Source organism: Serinus canaria, chromosome 1 (genome assembly GCF_022539315.1).
Source record: "Serinus canaria isolate serCan28SL12 chromosome 1, serCan2020, whole genome shotgun sequence".
NCBI classification, from domain to species: Eukaryota; Metazoa; Chordata; class Aves; order Passeriformes; family Fringillidae; genus Serinus; species Serinus canaria.
Window position 1 is genome coordinate 75,341,472 of NC_066313.1, and position 20,597 is coordinate 75,362,068.

At 35.8% G+C, this 20,597-nt stretch overlaps 1 protein-coding gene across 7 annotated transcripts in view; it reads right to left on the reverse strand.

Moving 5' to 3' along the window:
* DOCK9 (dedicator of cytokinesis 9) overlaps positions 1-20,597 on the reverse strand; it is a 113,170-nt gene that overhangs the window by 45,963 nt on the left and 46,610 nt on the right. For all 7 annotated transcript variants that reach the window (XM_050979969.1, XM_030233985.2, XM_050979242.1 and 4 more), the window contains exons 4-15: positions 19,734-19,816; positions 18,572-18,641; positions 14,495-14,590; positions 13,754-13,888; positions 9,997-10,171; positions 8,647-8,714; positions 4,751-4,825; positions 4,518-4,658; positions 3,954-4,154; positions 3,697-3,819; positions 1,225-1,307; positions 654-776 (exon numbers count right to left, since the gene is read on the reverse strand). In XM_050979969.1, the coding sequence (XP_050835926.1) occupies positions 654-776; positions 1,225-1,307; positions 3,697-3,819; positions 3,954-4,154; positions 4,518-4,658; positions 4,751-4,825; positions 8,647-8,714; positions 9,997-10,171; positions 13,754-13,888; positions 14,495-14,590; positions 18,572-18,641; positions 19,734-19,816 (1,373 nt within the window). The remainder of the gene's footprint in view (positions 1-653; positions 777-1,224; positions 1,308-3,696; positions 3,820-3,953; positions 4,155-4,517; positions 4,659-4,750; positions 4,826-8,646; positions 8,715-9,996; positions 10,172-13,753; positions 13,889-14,494; positions 14,591-18,571; positions 18,642-19,733; positions 19,817-20,597) is intronic.

The window sequence follows — 20,597 nt, forward strand, 5'->3', positions numbered from 1 at the left end:
AAGTGAGCTGAAATATCTATTACAAATCTCCTTCTCAGATTTGCTAAGCAAGAAGAAAGAAACTAGAACCCATTTTGTGCTTAGTGATTGTTCAAGTTAATACAAGCCTTAATACATAAACCTTGCACACAAACTGATGAAATCTTTGAGAATACATTGTAAAAAATAATAACCAATGTTCTGTTCCTTAGGTATCCTGAGACACACACATTTCCAAGGAAGGTGGACTGGATACTTGCTTGAATCCCTTTCCCTGACAGCCAGCATCCCCTGTCCAAGGTCAGGGAACAGATGATTTCTGCTCATACTTGTTTTCCTTTGAGAAACAGATGAGCATATTGTGCAAAAATAACTCCCAGCACAGAGATAGTTCAGGATATGGTGCTGACTGCATGTTACATGTGGGATTATACTTCAGTCCTGCTTACAGCCCCCAAACCATGTAAAAGACAGATCTGCAGCTTGTTGGAAGGCCTTAATTACATTTATACAGATTCTATATTTGATGTGAAAGACATGTATAAATACATACATCAAAATATTAGATGCTCCAGTTCAAGACCATAACAAAATATGGTGTGGCTCAGGGTTAGGAGTGAGGGGTTTTAGGTTGGTTTGTTTCTGTTTTTTACAAGTGGGAAAATCAGACTTACTTCCTAAAATCTGCTAACAATTTCAACATGTCTTCATTTGAGAGTTTATTACTGTCTTGTCTGAAGAGAGCAGAAAATCTTGCATTTTTGTCCAGGGTTCCTGAGGCATCTTTAAACAACGTCCTGAAAGTAAAAATCCTGCTTTTAGCTGAGTTTATGAAAGTGTTGAAATTCATTTCAGGAATTTTTTTTTTATTACAAATCAGAATATCCTGTACCATCCTTCATTAATATTCATTAAGCATTTAATATTTTACTCATTGTAGGTGAGTTTAACATATAAATAGCTCAGTCTAACAAATAAGTGTGAGCCATTTCATCCTTAATAACGTAAAAAACAGTGACAGCAAAAAACAGCTGGCAGTATCTACACTTTGATTAACAATGAATGTTTATGACTTTTTTCCTACTGCAGAGTTGAAGTGCAAGATTGTTGGAAATCTTGGGTTAATTGAAAGCAAAGGAAGAAATCATTTAAATAGCACATTGAGGTTTACAAGAAGGGAGAGTCAGAAAAACACGTTAGAGAAAAGTTAAGAAAAAAATACAGATTGACAAGATTTGTCCTCACCTAGCTGCCCAGGCAAAAGGCATTCTATATTGACCTAATCTCTGGCATGCCTGCTTAGCATTCTTCAAAACTTTCTGTGCAACCTACAAGGGACACAAGAAATAGCCATATTTGAAAAGCTGCATTTTTCTGAACCATTAGTAGAAAATGAAGAAAAAAGAAAAAACCCCATAAAGAAAAAACCCCACATATTGACACAGATATGAATTAGAAAATCTTCTTTGGAAGACTATAGATTAATCCTAAGTATGTGAAGAGAAAGACAATTGATAATGCCTCTTAACTATTCATTTCAGGTTAAGCACAGCCTGCTGATTTCACAGCTTTTCATGGTGAAAACAGACCCATCTACATTTCTGACAAGAAATACTTAATTTAGCATGAGAAACATTATTATACACAGAATACAGAATGAAAGCTAGAGCAAAATTAAACTGCTTTTAAAAATAAAGCTCCAACTCCAAAAAAAAAGAACCAATCAAAATTTCCCCTCTCACTTGCTCCCCCATCTGTATCCACCACTCACCCTGTGTACCAGAACACATTCCTGCATAACAAGCAGTCCAATACTCTGCAAGACCAGTACTACAAAATCTTCCACTACAAAGTCTCTTCCACTCAGACTATGGGGAAGAGCTGTATAAGGATCACATGGACAACCCTGTGTATGGACACTGCAACACTGCTCTCATTTAAAGTCTAAATTCTTGATTTTGTTAACTTTTAAATGAACAAAAAACTCCATTATACAGAACCAACAAATACAACAATCAGAAACTAAAACCCACTGGTTTGAGATGTTCAACACTGAGCTGAACCCCTTGGACATCTCTTTTCCAGGAATCCCAAGTGTTCACACAGAGCAAAACTCTTTGCCAGAGGCAAAACCAAGTACAGGCTAAAACTTCCTGAATATTATCCCTGATCTGTGCTGTTGATATTATAAAGAGCTGATTCTATTAGTGTGTTTGAGAGAACTCTCCATTACCCTTTCCTGTAAAAAAAGGGGAAATAGCACTCGGAAGCATAAAACCTTAGTAAGCAATGATCATTAAATCACTGTATTCAACATTGAAGGGGAGAAAAAGTGATTTTTTTTTTTTAGCTGTAGAATTTGCTGTTTCCATTTTCCCCTTTTCTTCTCCAGACTAGTAATTTTGCAGGGAACTGGAACTCTCTCCCTACACTGACCCACAAGAGGCCTATGTAGCTGGTACTGCTCTATTTTGTTTCAGATTATCACAGTGTAGTCCCTGAGAACAAGAACAGAGAAAAATTCAAACTAAGCATTCATTTGTATAAAATTATAAGTGACTGAATGCTAGAAAGCATAAGTTAATATAACCATGAGCATTCTCATTGTCCACTCCCATCATACAGGGCAGCTACCAGTCCAGAACTCAGCATCAAATGTGGGAACACCTGGGCTTACTTGACCTCCCCACATGGCTCAGGCCCAAGGACACCAAAATCACCTACACTCAGAGCTCAGGCTTTATTTTAACTCAATAACAGTCAACATCAAAACCAGACTCCTAAAATACAAAGCTGCTGTTTTCCAACAATAGCTGGGGGGAAACAAAATAACTCACACATTCCTGGAAAAACAAATCAGTAGGCTGATCTATAATAAGACCAAGTGAAAAATACATGGTTTTTTTACATGCAGCTTAGCCAGCATCAAATTTGTAGGAAAGAACACTGTTGCCCTGCAGAGACTGAAAGTTAACTGTTTCTTCTTAGCTGAAAACAGGCAGAATGTCAAGAGTAGCTGACCCTGCTCACAAAAACACTTCTCTCTTGTTTGCTGCTCTGGCTATTTAAGCATAACTGTAAATCAAAAACAGTGAACCTCTGCTTCTTCACTGACTAACAAGAAGTAGCACCTAACAAAACTTTTTGTAGCTTTGCTTCAGAGAACATCAAAATGTTATGCCATCCTAGAGTGCAATCCCAGAAGTGATATGGGGTTCTATCAAATCTGCAAAGAATTTTATACATAAAACCAGAAGCTTAATGATCTCAATGGTTCTGGAGGAAAAAACCCAGCAGGAGTGCAGATAAAGATCCAGTGAACTACTGTCCCCAAAAAGTAGCACAACAAAACATCAACAATGTTACACTAAGTAAGATGCATTAACTCAGAGAGACATACAGTTATGATCTATATGTAACATTTCACTGTTCCAAAATTTTCAACTCAACTTTCACACTGAGGTCCAATATTCTTTTGTCAAAACAGTTTACTTAAAGACATTCTAAAAATCACATTGTCACAATCATTAAAAGGGAAATAAATGTTTCCAAAAATGTTCCAATGTTCCTTTATCTAGAACGTAACAATAGCTACTTGAAATAATTACAACTTACTAAATCAAATTATCCAGTTACATGAATTTATTATAAAAATAATAAATTCAGCATTTTTAATGCCTCAGAATTTTTTTCACGCCACAGAAGAAAATAACATACCTTTGATGAATCTGAACTTTTCATATATGGCTCAGCACAATGTGTAATACTTCCCTGTAACACCTTTTCTATTCTAGCCACAAGGAAAATGTCAGTATGAGGACATGTGACTGAGAATATTCCCTAGAGATAAAACAAGACATAAATAAAGAAGGAAAATGCACATTTTACATCACATAATAGAAAGCAAATGAGATCATGCAGGAAACTGCAATTTTGCATCCAAAATCCTGCTAGTTCAGGTTCCTAGCTCTTACCTGCTTTGGATATTGCAAGACAGTTTCATGAATGTCCTGAATTCTGTGTAAGCTATCACCACTGCCATTCATCATTTGTTGAGATGCACTGGACAGCATCTGCCTTACTGAGGCATGGTTCAAATCAACGTGGAAATCTGCTGAAATTTTCCTGTTGTTTTTAATATCAAATAGTGACAGTGTGACAAAGAAAGGTTCTACCTAGACATTAAAAAAAAGAAGAAAAAGAATCAAGTGTCAGTGCTGGCATCACTGTAAAAATGTGTATGAAAAAAAGATAGGTAATATTTTCATGAACACATATGGCCATCACCCTAGGAATTACTGACAACATGTAAAAGACAGTGAAAGAAAAATTTCTCTCTCCACCCCCCAACAAAAATATCAGCAGCAAAGTTACTTTATATAGGATTTAGGCCTTCATTTTGATTTAAAAGAGCAAAAATCCCCATAATATAAATTTCTCAATCACAACAAGGAATCCCTGACATTAAGGAAAGTGCCAACCAAACATTAGGACATTTATTTCCAAATTAACAGGAAGTAATTAGATTAATTATTTACATTTGTTGTTGGTCCTTCTTCATTTTCTGCAACGCAGCTTTGCAAATTAAAAGATAAATCATTACACCTCACGAGAATTTTTTTTCCAAATTTCTCTTCAAATGGCTTCACTTCTGGTTCAATACTAGAAAAGTCAAGTTTCTTTAAAAAGAGAAAAGAAAATTAAGGTAAGTTTGCCTTCATCTCAAAAGGATCAACATAAAATACCCCTGCTTCCTTGTAAGAAGTCTAACCTGTGCATCTGGATCCAAGGCAAAAAGTTTAACTCTGCTTTCAGTTTTCAGCTTGATTTCTGCTTCTCTGGTACTCTGTTCAAAATAAGAAAAGAGGTCTTGACATCACACTATTAAAGTGGGCTTTAATTTCATCCCTTTCTCTGTGATGTTCAAAGCCCCACACATTTTTGATTCATGCATTCATTTCTCCCTTGCTGAGCTTTGAAGCTCCTTAGTTTACACTGATCAAACATGACTAAGCACAAAGTGAGAGCCTCTTCTCCTAATGCTTTTTCCCAGCCCTAAAAGTACAAAACCTTATATCAGCAACATATAACCTTCCATGTTCATGAGAAATACACTTCAGTGTCATTTATATATCTGCCTCCTCAAACAATAACTTTCATAATCCTATTTTATTTAAATAAAAACACATAGTATGACTGCAGGTTAAAGCTCAGAGCTATCCTGGGACCATAAGATTGCTGAGGAAACAAAAGATCACCTAAATTAAGAAACACCATCATAGCTTGCTTTCTTTTTTCTTTTTGTTGGTAGCTTTTTTTTTTTTAACTTTTCTTGAGCTCTACAGCCAAAGAAGTGGTTTTCCTGTGGGCAGCTGGAGAAAACCCAAAAGGTTCCAAAAGATAAACCCCTCCCATTTAAAAGGTACTTTGCAGAGTTCACTGGGATTTGTAGATACCTATCTTTTAACAGCAAGACAAAAGTGAAGTGGAACAAAACAGAATGTGAAGACTGATGGTATACATAGGTTACCTTTGTTTGAAAAAGGTATTATTTAAAGAGCATTCTATGATTTTTAAAGTCACAGGACATGACAAATGAACAGATGCATGTACCAAAATTACCCATGCAGGAGAAATGCCATTCTTAAAGTAGCAGCTGGCTAAACAAGGATACAAAATATGACATTACAGGCAGGTGTTTCTTTTTGGATCAGCCTGTATGGGTTAAAAGAAGTTATAAACCCAAAATGCTCATCACTGACCATCAGCAGGAAGTGATCTACTGTCTACATCTGCTTTGCTGGAGACTGAAACAACTTCTACTATGTCTCAAGAGAAAGAAAAAAACAAAACAAAACAAAAGAACAATCTCTAAGAGCTCATAATCATATTTTTAGGTTGATAACAGGAATTAAAAAATAGAATTCGGCTCAGAGGATGTATTACAGAAGAGAAAATTCTGAGGTGCCATTTTGAATATAAATGCTCCAATGGTTTTCATTTACTTTACTTTGTTAGCTTTAACACAAAAAGAAGAAAAGAGGAGAGTTGCTGTGAAAGAGACGACCCAGATACTCAATACCAGCAGAATTAGCTTGTTGACCAACTGGTATAATTGGGAAATACAGGAAATGTGAAAAAGTTTAAGGATGGCACGAAAGTTGTGTGCATGTTTTATGTGCAAGGTAAAATTTAGTGGCAAGCGCTGAGGAGGAAGATTGCCTCGGCACAGGAGCCAGACAGAAACTGCTTCAGCTAAAGCAGCTAGAATAGTTTTAGATTCTTTAGTGTTTTGTGCACAGATGATTATATGCATTTCTGACTGACAGAACAGGGGCAGTTGTCAGAACTCAAGAACTGAAAATGCATGAACCTGTTACCTGTGACCATGAACCCTGCCTAGAGCACATCAGTGGCTCTGTGATTTTATTTCCTCATCTGTAAAACTGAGACAATATTTTCCCACCTCAAGGTATTCTGGGAGCAATAATGGTTAGGGAGGAGCTTGGGCACACTGATCATGACAGTCACAGCTGCTTCAGAGGTATAATTTATTTTAAGATTAATAAACGCAACAAAAACAAACAACCCCAACCAACCACAAAAAAAAATCTACTACCAAACCCCTTCATTCACTATTGGTAGTTAAATTACAGATAAATGGAACATGAAATAGGTAGAAAGACAGACTGAGACAGATGTGTGTGCATCTATGCACTGAAGTGCAAACTACCATCTAATTTAGTTTATGTTATAAACTAACAGCTACTGATGGAAAAATGAAGGCTTGGAGATGTATGTACACACAAGGGTTAAAGCCTTCCTAGGAAATCTGTTTTTTCCCCTACTGTCAGGTGCTCTGCAATCACCCCTGAAGGAATTTCTCTCTCCTCATAAGGATATGAGGTCAGCTATTGTGAAATTTTCCTTCTAGAACCAACAAAAATAAAAAAGCAGCTTTAAACTCTTCTAAAAGAAAGCCCAATGCCCTGCAAGGCTTCCACTGGGGAAAAAAGAACCAAATCCAAACAACAGCTGAAAAGACAAGGCAAGAGAGAATAAAGGACAAAAAATCCTCCAAACAAACACCATTTATATATAGCAATCAAGTGAAGACACAAAGAGTAAAGAAAATGGGCAGAGTTTTCCCAGTAATTTTCCTCAGGAAAAAACGGGCTACAAAAATACATTAGGGGAAATTATTTTGAAAGGCAATGTTTAGGAAAGGTGAATTGGAAGGGGAAATTAAAAAAAAATATTTTGAAGGAAACATAAATGTAAATAGGTTATAACAATGGAATAAATAATAATAATAAAACATGCCAGTGCTTAAAGAGCTGAGCAAAAATAATATTCTAGCAAATAATGAGTTTTAAGAGCTGAATGCTTCTGATGCAAAAGCTATGGAAACAGCAAGAGGCAACTGGAGTACTAAAACGATATGCAGCCCTGAAATCAAGCCCCTCTGTAAGGAATATGGACCACAAGCATTATAATAACTGACTGGGAAGAAAGAAAAATCTTCCACAGAATTAGAGCATCTAATTCCATATTTATTTCTGAAACAAATTTTCATGGCCTTATGCAAATATCCTATTTGATGCTTACAGCCCTTCCTAGGAAGCTTTGATTATATGCACCACAATCCACATTCACTCCTGAGACAACCATAGCTGGAGCTAGATTATCACAGAACAGCTTTTTGTGTACATGTGCTAAATTGATTACAGAGCAGTAACAGAAAGAATTAAGTCAGCCAACCAATTTGGGCGCTAAAAGCTTGTTAATGTAGGCTGACTTTGATATGTTAGCTACTGTAGTAAATAGAATTTGGTTTGCTTAATCTCAGTTCATAAGCTGCACTGCTTTCAGGAGGAGTCAGACAGATCCTCAGGAAAAAAAGGGAGAGCATTCCAGAGAATGGTCAAGCAGAAAAGTTTCAATATTCCAGGCTGTACCACACAGAAGAAAGAGTAAGGAAGTCACAGGAAGGAGTTTGCATTCTGCAGCTTCAATAAAAAAGGTCACCAGTTTAAGTTCTTGGGTGATCTAACAAAAATTTCTCCTTTCCAAAATTCACAAAACCAACTCCAACACAGAATTCACTGATTTAACTGAAAGTCTGCAAATGGGCTGAGGAAGAGTTTTTGTTATTTTCTATTTGGTTCCATTTTATTTCATGCTTGTTTATATCACACTTCACAAAGAAAAAAATTGAAAAGCAAGAACCATAGCAACACAGGAACTGCCAGTTCATTATAAACACAAACATCTTAAAATACATTCACTTCATCACTGCTATGAAGCTGCTCTGGATTTTTAAGTCTAAAAATAAAAATAAAACTTGACTTTAGTATAACTAGATTTCTATACAAACACTTGAACACTTACCTGAATGCAATAAACCAACACGAAATATAATGAATTAATAAAATAAGACATGCTGAATTTAAACAGCATATTAAGATTTATATATGAAACTTCAAGACATCTTTTTCCTTCCAAAAGCAGAAAATCGTGAAGCTCAATAACCACACCTAATAAAAGAGCTTCTAAGCTTTCCAAGCACCACAAACTACAAGCCAATGCCTTACCTTTACTGAAAGTTCATGTGGCTAACTTGTTTTATACTTTATATCCCAAGCTGACATTTAAAATATATTTTACCTTGGCAATTTCAGGATAGTAGTTATCAAAACTACTTGATGAGCTTTCCAGTTTGGTTTGTTCATCATCTGAAATTATAAAACTCATTTTAAAATAAATATAAAAATTCCAATGTGCTCACAAAACTCCATAGCAAAAGAATTTCATCTTTTTCATCTCCTGCCCTCTCAAAAATGACAGCCATTAACATAAATAGGTGGTTGTGGACAACTGCATCATTTTGATGCAGTGATTTCTTGAAAGATGCAAGTAGTTACAAAAGTCATTAAAATAGCAGTTACCTCTAATCTTAACAGAACACATCTTTAATTTTAATTTAATATCTGCATGAGGCAAGCAGATACTCAGTGCACAAACTTACATTACTCTTTCCACAATGCACCCTAACTTGATTTCAAAACAAGTTCCCTCTGTTCATTAGGTTCCCAGCTCTACTCACCAGCAGTTACTGGATTTACAAAGCAGCCATTCAGAGTTAGCTATAAACATCTTGCAGTGCTAAGGTCAACTAAGGACCACAGACTAAAATGTCTTTCCCAGAGCTAGATGCTTCTCCTTTTCAGATTTGCTTCTTTTGCAAACATCACACTAAATTCTGACAGTCTTTGAAGACTGTGATTTCTCATTTTAAACTCTTAATGATCCCTTTTGGTATTTTGTACTATCTATAAAAATACAACCTTCTATAATATCCTCCAGGTTCTTTTGGATATGCATACAGTTGGGTTCACACCAGTTTCCCTCTCCATCCACCCTCAAGAGGAAGAGTGAATGAGAGGACATCTGGATTATCCTTTTGTCACTGAGATACTGGTGACATACACTGCACTCCTTACAGATACCTGGCTGACCTATTCTTAAATGGCTCCAACAGAAAGGATTCCACACCCAAGCAGTCTATTTCAATACTTGCAGGAAATATTCGTGGTCAAGGGAATTAAATTTAAATTTAAGCCCAACACTGTAACCACCATTTCTACCTACAGTGGCCACAGAACAGATTATTTCATTTTCAGCAGCATTTTACACATTTCAAAACAAATCCATCTTAAGTTTCTTTCCTTCCTTAACTGCCTCAGTCCTGATTCTACATTGTGGGTTCTACTTTTCTAGACTTAATCAGTCTCGTAATTATCTTCTGGACTTGACTCAACTGGAATCAACACAGAACAGTTCTGTTTTAATGCCCACAAGGTTAAAATGCTCATCAGTTGAAGTGGACAGTAAAAAGGCCTGTAATTTTTATGCCCAAAGAAAACAAACAAAAAAAAATGTAGCCACATGAAAGCCCTTCTTTCCAAAATGCATGAAGGAAGACAAAACATCAGCCTTGCTGGAAACCCGGCTTACCTTCGTGGGACTCGCCATTTCGTTTTTCTTGCATTGCAGCCTCAAAGTTAAGCTGAAGGATTTTGTTCAGAGTGTTTATCCACTCTTCCATTTCAAGTTCACTGTCTGCAGCTAAAAGGAAACTACTCTTGTCTTGCATCTTGAGCTCAAATGCGAAACGTCTGACTTTATTGTTCTATAAGAAAATAAAAGACCTGTGTAGCACTTCACATACTGTCTAGCCACTATCAAAGGAAGTTACACATATTTCAGATATTCTATACAAAAATACAGCTTGATGTTTTGAAAAAAGGTGTCATAATGACACTTTTTGCTCTCTGACATTTGACCTTGTGAAGTTATTCGTAGCACTACAACAAGTGAAAGTAGGAAAGAGAACAGCTTGTTTTACAGTTTCCAGTCATCATTCTGCTTGCAATCATTTTATAAAAACCCAAAAGATCCCATTTCCAAATCTTTATGTACTCAGACCACCTAGAAATGAAGCTATCTAAGGTCTACTGAAAAAAAAAAAGAAAACAAAAAGCATGAAATGCTATTATATTTGAGTGACAACCATTTGCAGACTGGGATTTTACACTGGAAGTAAAATTATAACCAACAGCAACCCCAAATGCCCTGATATTGTTAGTCATATAGATATACACAAAGTTGTGAATCAGTTCCTCCTTTTTTCCTCAACCATTTCTGTCATCCTTCTCTGCACAATTTAAACCAGGGTTTCAAATGTTACTTAGCCTGACTCATGTTTCTGGGAATGAATTCAGAAATCTTAAATGAAAATTCTATATTATCATCAATTTAGTTTTACATATTGATAATGCATTAGATAAACATTAAAATTAACAGTAAGGCAGACTCAATGGTTGGGGGATTTCTTGTTTAAGTTAAATGCCAAATTACATTCTAATTTCACTGTAACTCTGATTCTTCAATTAACAGACTAACTACTTGTTGACAAAACAGTCAGCTTTCTACCAAAGCTGAGTTTCTGTCCAGCATACAAAGAAAAGTGTGGACTTCAGACAGACCTAAGGCAATCTTACCAGCTGAAGTCAGTGCTGAAATAAATGGAAAATCCTGAGAAAAGTAACCTCTGTGTTTCACAGTATGAAACCTTGACACAAGCAGTAGATGGCACAGATCTCAGATTTCACAAAACACTGAATTATAGCAACTACACCTACACATATGGCTGAATGTGTGAATAGATACACTGCATATATTATGTGTTCCTCATCTCTGATCAGAAAAGTCTCTATATGATTTAGTATTAAAACAAAAACCCCAACAAAACAAAACCAAATCCGAAAACACCAAACAGAATTCCAGGAATTCCAGTCTCTTTATTTAAGTTTGGGGGGAAAAAAGAAATCCATCCAAACCAAATACCCCAACCAAAGAAAAACCCCCTATTGCACAAATTCAGCATTCCTCTTGATACAAGTTCTGATGAAGCAGCATATTCTGGTCTAACTTCATGTCTATAAGTGAAGTCAGTATTTTTCTCTCAGGCATCTACTGTCTTTGAGAAAACAAGTAAACAAATGCACTGAATGAATTTGGACCAGGGGAGTGTTATAGCAATGCAGTAGGAACTAATCTCCCCTCACTGAAAAGACTGACTCTGAAACAAGTAGTCTCATTCCAAGAACAAAATCTTGTAAGCATAACTACCAAAGAAAAACCATTTCTATGAATTCCATGTCAGACTACTTCAAACTAAGATGGCTGGGGTCCTTACACATTTTTTACTTTGTTTTCCTCTTCTGTTAAACAGAAGTGCAATTTCTACTGTGTAGATACCACTTTTTTCCCATATGAGTTTTTAAATGCTAATTCCACCAGTAAGGAACAGTAAAACAATAAGGTCAGCCAGAAAGGATACAGGACATAATATAAGACAATAAAACTACAGGTCTGGAACAGGGACGTTATGGATAATATTCGATAGTTTAAACCAGCATTTAGTTGCTCCCCACCAAAAATTCAAGTGAAGAAAAGAGTTATTTCCAAACCCCTTTATTCTAACCACTGAATAGCTACTTGGCTTCTTGGAAGTGAGCATTAACTGGCTTTGATTTTGCACATGATGCTAATTCATAACTAGTGTCAAATTTTCACATACAGTTTTGAAGACCAGGTACCAAGATGAACACTGAGGGTACTGCAAAATACAGTAGAGCAGCAGAGACTTAACCAACTATAAATTTTAAAGCATCCAAAGTACAGTTTTACTTAGAGATGACTGTATCAGCCCTACTTGCAGAAGAACAAAAGAAACAGTAATACATTGTTTGTTTTAAAGAGCAAGCTTCTGGCAGAGTCTGAGGAAACTTGAGGTTAATTGGATTGAACTGCCGGAACAGAAAGTATGGAACAGTATGAAAGTATGTGTGAGGAAAAGAGATTTTCAGGTCTTAAATCCCAAAATGAGAGAACAGTTAGAGGTTAGAAGGGGCCTCTGGTCGTCATTTCATCCAACACTCCCTCCTCAAGCACAGCCAATTAGAGCCATTCTGCACAGGATCGTGGCCAGGGAGCTTTTGAACATCTCCAAGGATGGAGACTCCACAACCTCCCTGGGCAACCTGTGCCAGTGCTCGGTCACCCTCACAGTGAAAAAGCATTCCCTGATGTTCAGAGGGATGCTCCAGTGATTCAGGTTGTGCCATTGCCTCCAGCCCTGTCACTGGGCATCACTCACCAGAGCCTGGCTCTGTCCTCCTTGCACCCTCCATCAGTATTTGCATTTATTGATGAGAGTACAGACATGTTTAGGAACCACTTTTGTGTTTGTTGGCTTGTTTTAAAAACACAAATTTAGTTCATTTCAGTGGAGCTGGCCAGAATTGTATCTCTAAGGCAAAATAATTCCTGTAAATGATATATATAACTTGCAATATGATAAAATTTATTACAGTTATAAGATTTTCATAGAAGTTACCCATTAAATGTGTACTCAAAAGACAATATTACAGTATTTGGGTAGAAAAAATCCTCTGTAAAGCTGTTTTATCTCTTTGTGTAAATCTCCAAACAACTTTATGTTACAAAAATATTATTTGAGCAATACATTTTTATTAAACTTTGCCTATTTCTTTATTTATTGTACAAGTTAATAAAAGCCCCTAAGACTCATGGGGTTTTTCCAGGTATGCTGTGCCTAACAGAACAGTTACATGCTGTACTATAAATACACAGCAGAATCACCAAAAAAAAAAAAGAAAAACAATCTTTTCTTTGGCACTTGCTACTGACAAACATTTTACCAAAGCTCTTAACTTTTCAAAATAAAGAAAAGCACAAAAAAGTAACATTAGAAAGGTCAAACGAAAGCATCTGGAAGGGTGTCTGAATTCAATACAACTCCCGCAACAAAAATCCCACACAAGAAGCTATGAAAAACATGTTACAGCTCATGCAAGCACAAAATCCAACTGAAATAAACTTCAATTTTATGCTGTCATTACTTTGCCAAGTTTGGGGTACTTTGTGCATTTGCCTTAGAATTTGGTTTGCTAAATACTTGACATCAACCAGTAATTTATGTTCTTTTCAGAAAGATTTCAAAAATTCAGTCTCCTGCCCTTTGAAATCTTGCTCACTGCTTTGGCAAGATGCAGCCTGTCTACTTGTTTCTCTGCATAATATGTACTTATCTACATTCAACAACGCTAATCTATCCTTTAAATAAAATTTCACTTGCTAATAAATACAGAATTAATTGGCAAACAGGCAGAATAATTATAATTACCTGAACCACGCCCATGCACGAATCTAGAAATATTGATCCTTTAGGTTCTTTTGATATTTTTTCATCTTTGTAGAAATTGAGATTATAGGATCCATCACCAAGCTGGATTAAGTGGAAAAATCTTCTTTTAAATGACTAGGGAAAAGAAAGAAGGGAAGAAGAGCAGTGACAACACTAGTGTTAATTAGCTTCACATTATATATTCATAAGTGTTATTTACATAGTAGGTAATAGAAAAAAAGCTTTTACTTATAGATAACATAACCAGTATCTGCAGAAAAAAAACCAGAAACCATTAATTAAAAAAAATTAACTTATGATATCTGCAGCAGGACTGTGCTATATCATTTGACAGTATTTTTGACCTATTGAAAGGTATTTAAAACTGACTCTATAGTATACATAGGAGGCACATTAAAAATTATAGTTTTATATAAAATACAAACAAATAAACCCCCATCAGTATTACCCAGTCCCTTTTCCACTGCAATCACACAAGGGTACAGTTAGGAAAATTTCACTCCTCACACATACTAGATTTTTCATGGCTTTTTTTTTCTGATTTACATAAAATAAAAGCAATGTTTCAGATCTATGAAGTACATACAAGCTTTGCTCTTCCTTTTCATATGATTTTTTTTAGAACTAAACCACATACCACAGCTTGACCTCTCCAAGGCACAGGGATATTGAACATCAGTGCTCAGGTTTTTGTTATATGTAAGATATTCTTAAACTTACTCTCATTGTCACACTGATTGCACTGTTCATGTTGCCTTTGTACAGCCATCCTTGTTTTGTTATTCCACCCTTCTGAGACCCAAGAGATGCTGCATCCTGGAGATGAAGAAAGGAATACAGGAAGAAAGAAAGAAAGAAGAAAAAAGAATAGGTAAGTGTTTGCATCACAGTCCATGTAGTACTTATCAATAATTTCAGGAGTAATTTTAGAAGTTGGAATAACTACAGTCATAACATAATAATGATAATGTACCATGAGTCCCTGCTGAAATTTTATAGCTTTTCCATTACTTTATTTAAAGACCTGGCATGAGATTGACCTCATCTAACTTGCACTATGTAATCTGGCCACTTCTACAGGCTTTATCTACAGCCAACAGGATGATCCAGCCTATAGATAGCTACATGTTAGTCAAAACAAACCCCACTGAAAAAGGGGAATGAGCAAACAGTCAAAACTTAAAACATTTGCTTACATTTACCTCGTAACCTTTTCAACAGAGTGTTAAGAATTTTCACCAATTTCTATTGCCAAAAAGAACAATGCAAACACATGCTTATCCAAAACCTCAATCTAGATTTCTCAAACCATTTTGCTTTACATACAGTTCTTCAAAGACATTACTTTCTTAAGAATTTAGAGAATTAATTCCTGAATTGGGTCTGCCCTTTTACAGATCAGAATCAAAGCTTTGCAGAGAGAACAACAATGAATTTGGCAGTGATGGCAAGTTCACAAACAGCAGATCCAATGCAAGCATCACACATCACACCCACTGCCTGTACCCCACATCCATCTGCCAGGGGAGGGAACTGAATGACTGCATCAAAAACCTTAGGATGCTAACAACTACCAAAAAGCAGCCCTCTGCAATCAAAACAGATCAAAAAGACAGATTTATAACTGCCACAGAATAAATATTAAATCACCAGTTCCAAGTAATCTTTTAGAGTACTACGAGGCTGACGTTACCATGGTTTCCAGTTGATACAGCCCAGTTGATTCCAGTTGATATTTGGAAACAAAACTATTAATGAGTTAGACATGTAGCAGGATTTTCATCCATATAAAGGAGAAATACTCCTCGTAATATTTTTTACTGAAACATTTAGAATTAGTTGAGCATCCAGCTGAAAACAAAATCACAAAACATCCTCGAGTACTTTTTCTAATTCCTTTTCTCGCTGTTAAAGAAAACATGCAACAAAACCTGATTATATAAGGGGGAGAGAGTCACTAGTTCAACAACTGAACATTAAACCAAATCTTGGAATAACATGAATTTGTTTCTGGAACTGAATCAAGGAACATTCTGTAAAATGTTACTGGGTAATTTATTTACAGATTATTTAGTCTGTCTAGCTTGCATACTCGTAAGCATATGCACATGTGAACTTCAAAAAACTGTGAACAGAAGGCAAAAGATGCTTCAATCTGACCTTTTAAAATTCACAATCAGCTTGGTACTGTTGAAGTTAGGCCCAGTAAGGATGACATGGTCATCAATTATCAGAGCATGTGATATAAGGGCCCAAAGGCATAGACCAGAAATACTCTGTAAATTTTAATGTGCCTCAAAGAGTATCACTGTCCATGCAAGACACTTTTCTTTTTTCTTTATTTTCAAGTCATTAGCCTCCACTGCTGTTCTATTACCTAGATAATTCTTTTTCTTGTACAAGAATATAGATACAGACACAACTTAAGCCACTGGGTTTCCAAATATGACTCTATATGACTCTTCACCTCCCCTGGCATGAGTTATCCCCAAGGAAAGGGTGGGCTTAAATCATCTTTACAAGTGTAAGGCCACGAGTAGATGATGAGTTACTGCCAAAACTTGGCACAAAACAGCCAATGCTTTTCTGTAACTGCATAAACCATGCATAGGATCACCTCATATGGCTAAAATTCATTTAACCTGAGTTAACAAAAATTAAGATTTAGCTCTATTAAGATTCCAGTTCCCAGTCTCTGAGGTGCACATTTCCCAACTCTGTTGAGCTGCGTGCTGTTTTCTAGCAATAGAACTGAGAGTCATTTGGGCCTCTCTAGTTACACCATTTCTTCTGTCAGGCAGAATTCCTGCCTAGAGAGCCAAGAAGCTACTGAATCTTTCCAGCTGACCATCTGTTAATACAAAGGAACCCAGGATCCAGTTGTTAACACACCACTCTCACGCTGAAAACATACTTCCTGTTTCCAACTGGTAAGGTAATTTCCTCACTTTTATCATTAGTGCTGCACACTGTGCTGCACTTTTTAAAGTGATCTTTCCCACAAACTTGGCTCCAAAGTTTACTTCAACAGCAACTGTTTCAACAAAAACAATCCCCTATCTTGATCCCATACCGGATTGAAGAATTCCATTTGCAAACATCAACCTGATGGCCTGATAGTCTGAATTAATTTTGGATAGGTAATTTTCTCCTTTTTAATGATGCATGATTAAATTAATATGTATCTGATTCTCCTCCCTTTTAAAACCACTTTTAGCTTTTTGTTTTCTATGAGTCTTCTAACAAATCAGCTTTCTTCAAACACAAACAAAAGTGAAACAAAAAGACCAAACAACCTTCAATCTAAGGTTTGCATCTGTGCTTTTTGGCATAGAAAGATATTAATATCTGAAAGAAACACCTCTGGCATTAAGTCTCCCCTTGATGAAAGAATTTATGGTCCCCCCACTCTATTGTCCCACTAACTTCCCTTTTCCTCCTAGCATGTCCTTTTCTTCTGTTTATTTTCTAAGTTCCTCAAAGAGCAGCAGACGTGTGCTCCAGTGATTGGACTTCTGAACAAGACACCTTCTTACAGGACACAGGCAGTTCTCTCTACCTACATTTCCTAGTAAAACACATACTACCTGCTAATAGCCAAATTGTATTTTTTCAGTGTTTAGCTAACTCTACCCATAATGTATTTCCTGGTAGAATTATAGTCAATTATACATCCATTTAATTTTTTAGCGTTTAACTCACTATTTTCTAATACACTTCTGTTGTCAGAAATATTATCAGAGTAAATAATGCCAAGTCTTTCAAATGTCAGTATAATAGTAATCATAATTATTCCCATCCTACAAATAGGAGGTTTTGGATAGAGATGCATAAAGTTATTTGTTCAAATATCACAGTGCAGATTAATAGCAGTGCTGGGCAAACGTCAGCCTGGGACTCTCTGCTTGGGAATCTATCTACTCAGATGAATTCCCCAAACAACTTCCTCACATTTAATCTTTTCATTTCATATGCAGCAGTTCTGTGTAACAGGAATTTAGAAGCAAAGTAATTGCCAAGAGGTAAAAACCACAAAAAAGAAAAATTATTTTGCTTTAATTCTTGTTTGAGATGTAAGAGTTCAAGTAACTGTAAGAAAAGGTAACAGCAGCAGTTAAAAACGTGTTTTGGAACAGGGTGTGGTAAAAAATAAATAAATCACAAAAATAACAGAGGCAGTTGCTGAAAAAAGTCTTTGGCATTTGAAATACACTTGAAAATTGCTTGACACGATACATCTCTCCTTTCCTTAAGTCAATGACACAAGAGAAAATATCTAGGAGTTTTACTCAATTTTTAAAACCTTTGTTTCCATGACAGCTCCTCAAGTCTTATCCTATACTCAAATATGTGATGAATTGATTTTAGCTCACACTGTATGCTATACTGTCATGCATGCTGAAGTGTGTGTGCTGTTGTTGTGCTGGAACAGATTCACCTATGATTTTACTCAATTCCATGACTAAACTGCAGGAAACACTTCTCTCTGGAAACTTGCCTACGTAGACACAGCATAAAACAGATTTTATGACAGCTGAAGGATTTTATGTCACCAAGTACTAAAACAGTAATTTTATTATCTGTCAAAACTTTTTCTCGCTTACCTGACAGATCTCCAGAGAACAAGGTTATTTGAAAGGAGACAAGAAAAATAACTGATTTGTTTCCCAATAAGGTGGTTCAAGCTAATCTCTGTTTTCATGTATTGACATCAACACTTAACCAAACTCAAAACCTCTACACACCCAACATTATTTAATGAAAACAAGAGAAAGTAAGGAATTGCTATTATCTCACCTCATCTTTATCTGCTTCTTCATCCACTTCATATAAATGAACAGGAAGCTTGTCTGGCTTTGTCCCTTTACTACAAAAAAAAATAAAAAACCTTCTGAAGTACTAGGAACTTTGTGATTAGTTATATATTTTATTGATGCAAAAATTAAGACATTCTTTTCCTACTGAAGAGGAAAAAGCACAAGAATAACTAGGTAAAAGCATGTATTTTTCATTAATTCTATTTCTTAGAAAGCAATTTTCCTCCTTTGTACATCTGGCAGCCATGTCCTTTTTGTTCTGATTGTTACTGTGCTCAAGTGCAACTGAAGAGAACAGATGCCTTCTCATTCACTGCACTCCTAATATCTTATCACTAAGAATTCATACCTGCAACCAGTGGGTCCTTGCAGGACAACACATTTTTTTTAAACTGTGGTTTCTCTTCAGGGCAAGTGAAAACCAGGTACTGACTTGTACAAAACCTGTGAGTAGATCAGAACTCTCCAAAGGGCAAGGTAACTATTTCTGAGCTGATAGAAGCAGAAGAGAAGTTAGGGAAGACATAGACCTTCCACAGTTGGGGTATTCAGAGTATTTAGCTACTCTCAGACATTCTGAATTAAGATTCTAATTTCTACATAGTCTTCCTACAAAATTTTGAAGAAGTGGGAAAACATTTCTCTAGCAGATGGTTTGGAAAGTTTGTAACAGATGTCGGCTAGGCTTGTGCTTTGAATCATCCTTGTGAAAACCTGCTCCAACCAACTCAGTTAGGTTCTGTTCCCCACGCTCCTAAAGGGAGTTCCAAAAGCTGCCTTTGAAGCAATGAAAACAGGATATTACCATTTTAGGTTCATCTAAACATTAGCCTGTTTTAGTTATCATACTTAAAGTCACATTGTCAGTGACAATGCCTTGTTTTGACTTCCCTGTTAATAAGGCAATGTTATGACAGTACCTTCCCAGCAAATGGTTTAACATGATATTACACATTCAAGTTCATCAATTACATCCAACATCTTTATCATCTCTACTGACCATTAAACATGGATATAGCATATTTCAGTTTAGATATTATACATATGAATATACTTTCTAATAAATAAGTCTATATTAAATGCAAAATTCCTTCACAATTTCAATTTATCATACCACTAAACAAACTAAATAACACACTTACTTTGGAAGCTGTCGAAACTCTCCTGAGTAATCTTCATATCTATAGTTAACAATATGCCAGTCTGAATTGTAGGTTTTGATGCACTGTTTAAATGAAAACCAAGTATCAATATTAACTGGAAGAGGATTAAAGGCATTCAATAGAAACAGCACAAGAAAAGCTCTTAAGATATGTCTGTTTATGAACTATTATGGTTACATATCAATCTCTGAAAATTCTGTACACTTCCTTTCTTTTGCAATAGTCTAATGCAATATAGGTTTTTGGAACAAGTTATATGTTTCAATGGAATGTTATCATCCATGCTAGACATGTATTTAATAAAACCAGAAAATGATGAATGCACTCAGCATCTGGAATAACCATCTTCAGTCGTCCAGAAAGTTAAACCAGCTTTTTGCTGCAGCTGAAATCATGGCCAAGTCTTTAGAAAACTCTGCTGAAACTGAAAATGTGACAGAGCCCTTAGACAACTCAGCACAAAACCAGACACCTTATTAAAATAGAATCTTCAATTGTGCACATACTGATACAGAAAGCCAAAAACATATTTTTCTGACTTTATATTTCCAGTGCAATTAAATTAATACTTAAATTTCAACTGTATGCTTGCAGAGGTTGAAAAGCAATTATGTCATTAAGTTCTGATCTAGATCACAGGAAATACCATTTTACTCCACCCATATTGTTACAACATAAAAGTACTGATTTATCTTGGCTTTGAACAAAGTAACATAAAACTGACAAAATCTGTTGACAGAAACCATTCCATAAAAAATTTTATGTTACACAATAAACCTACATATACACAAACACAGCATCCAATAAATCGTAAATATTTTCTCTGTATTTCAAAACACGAGT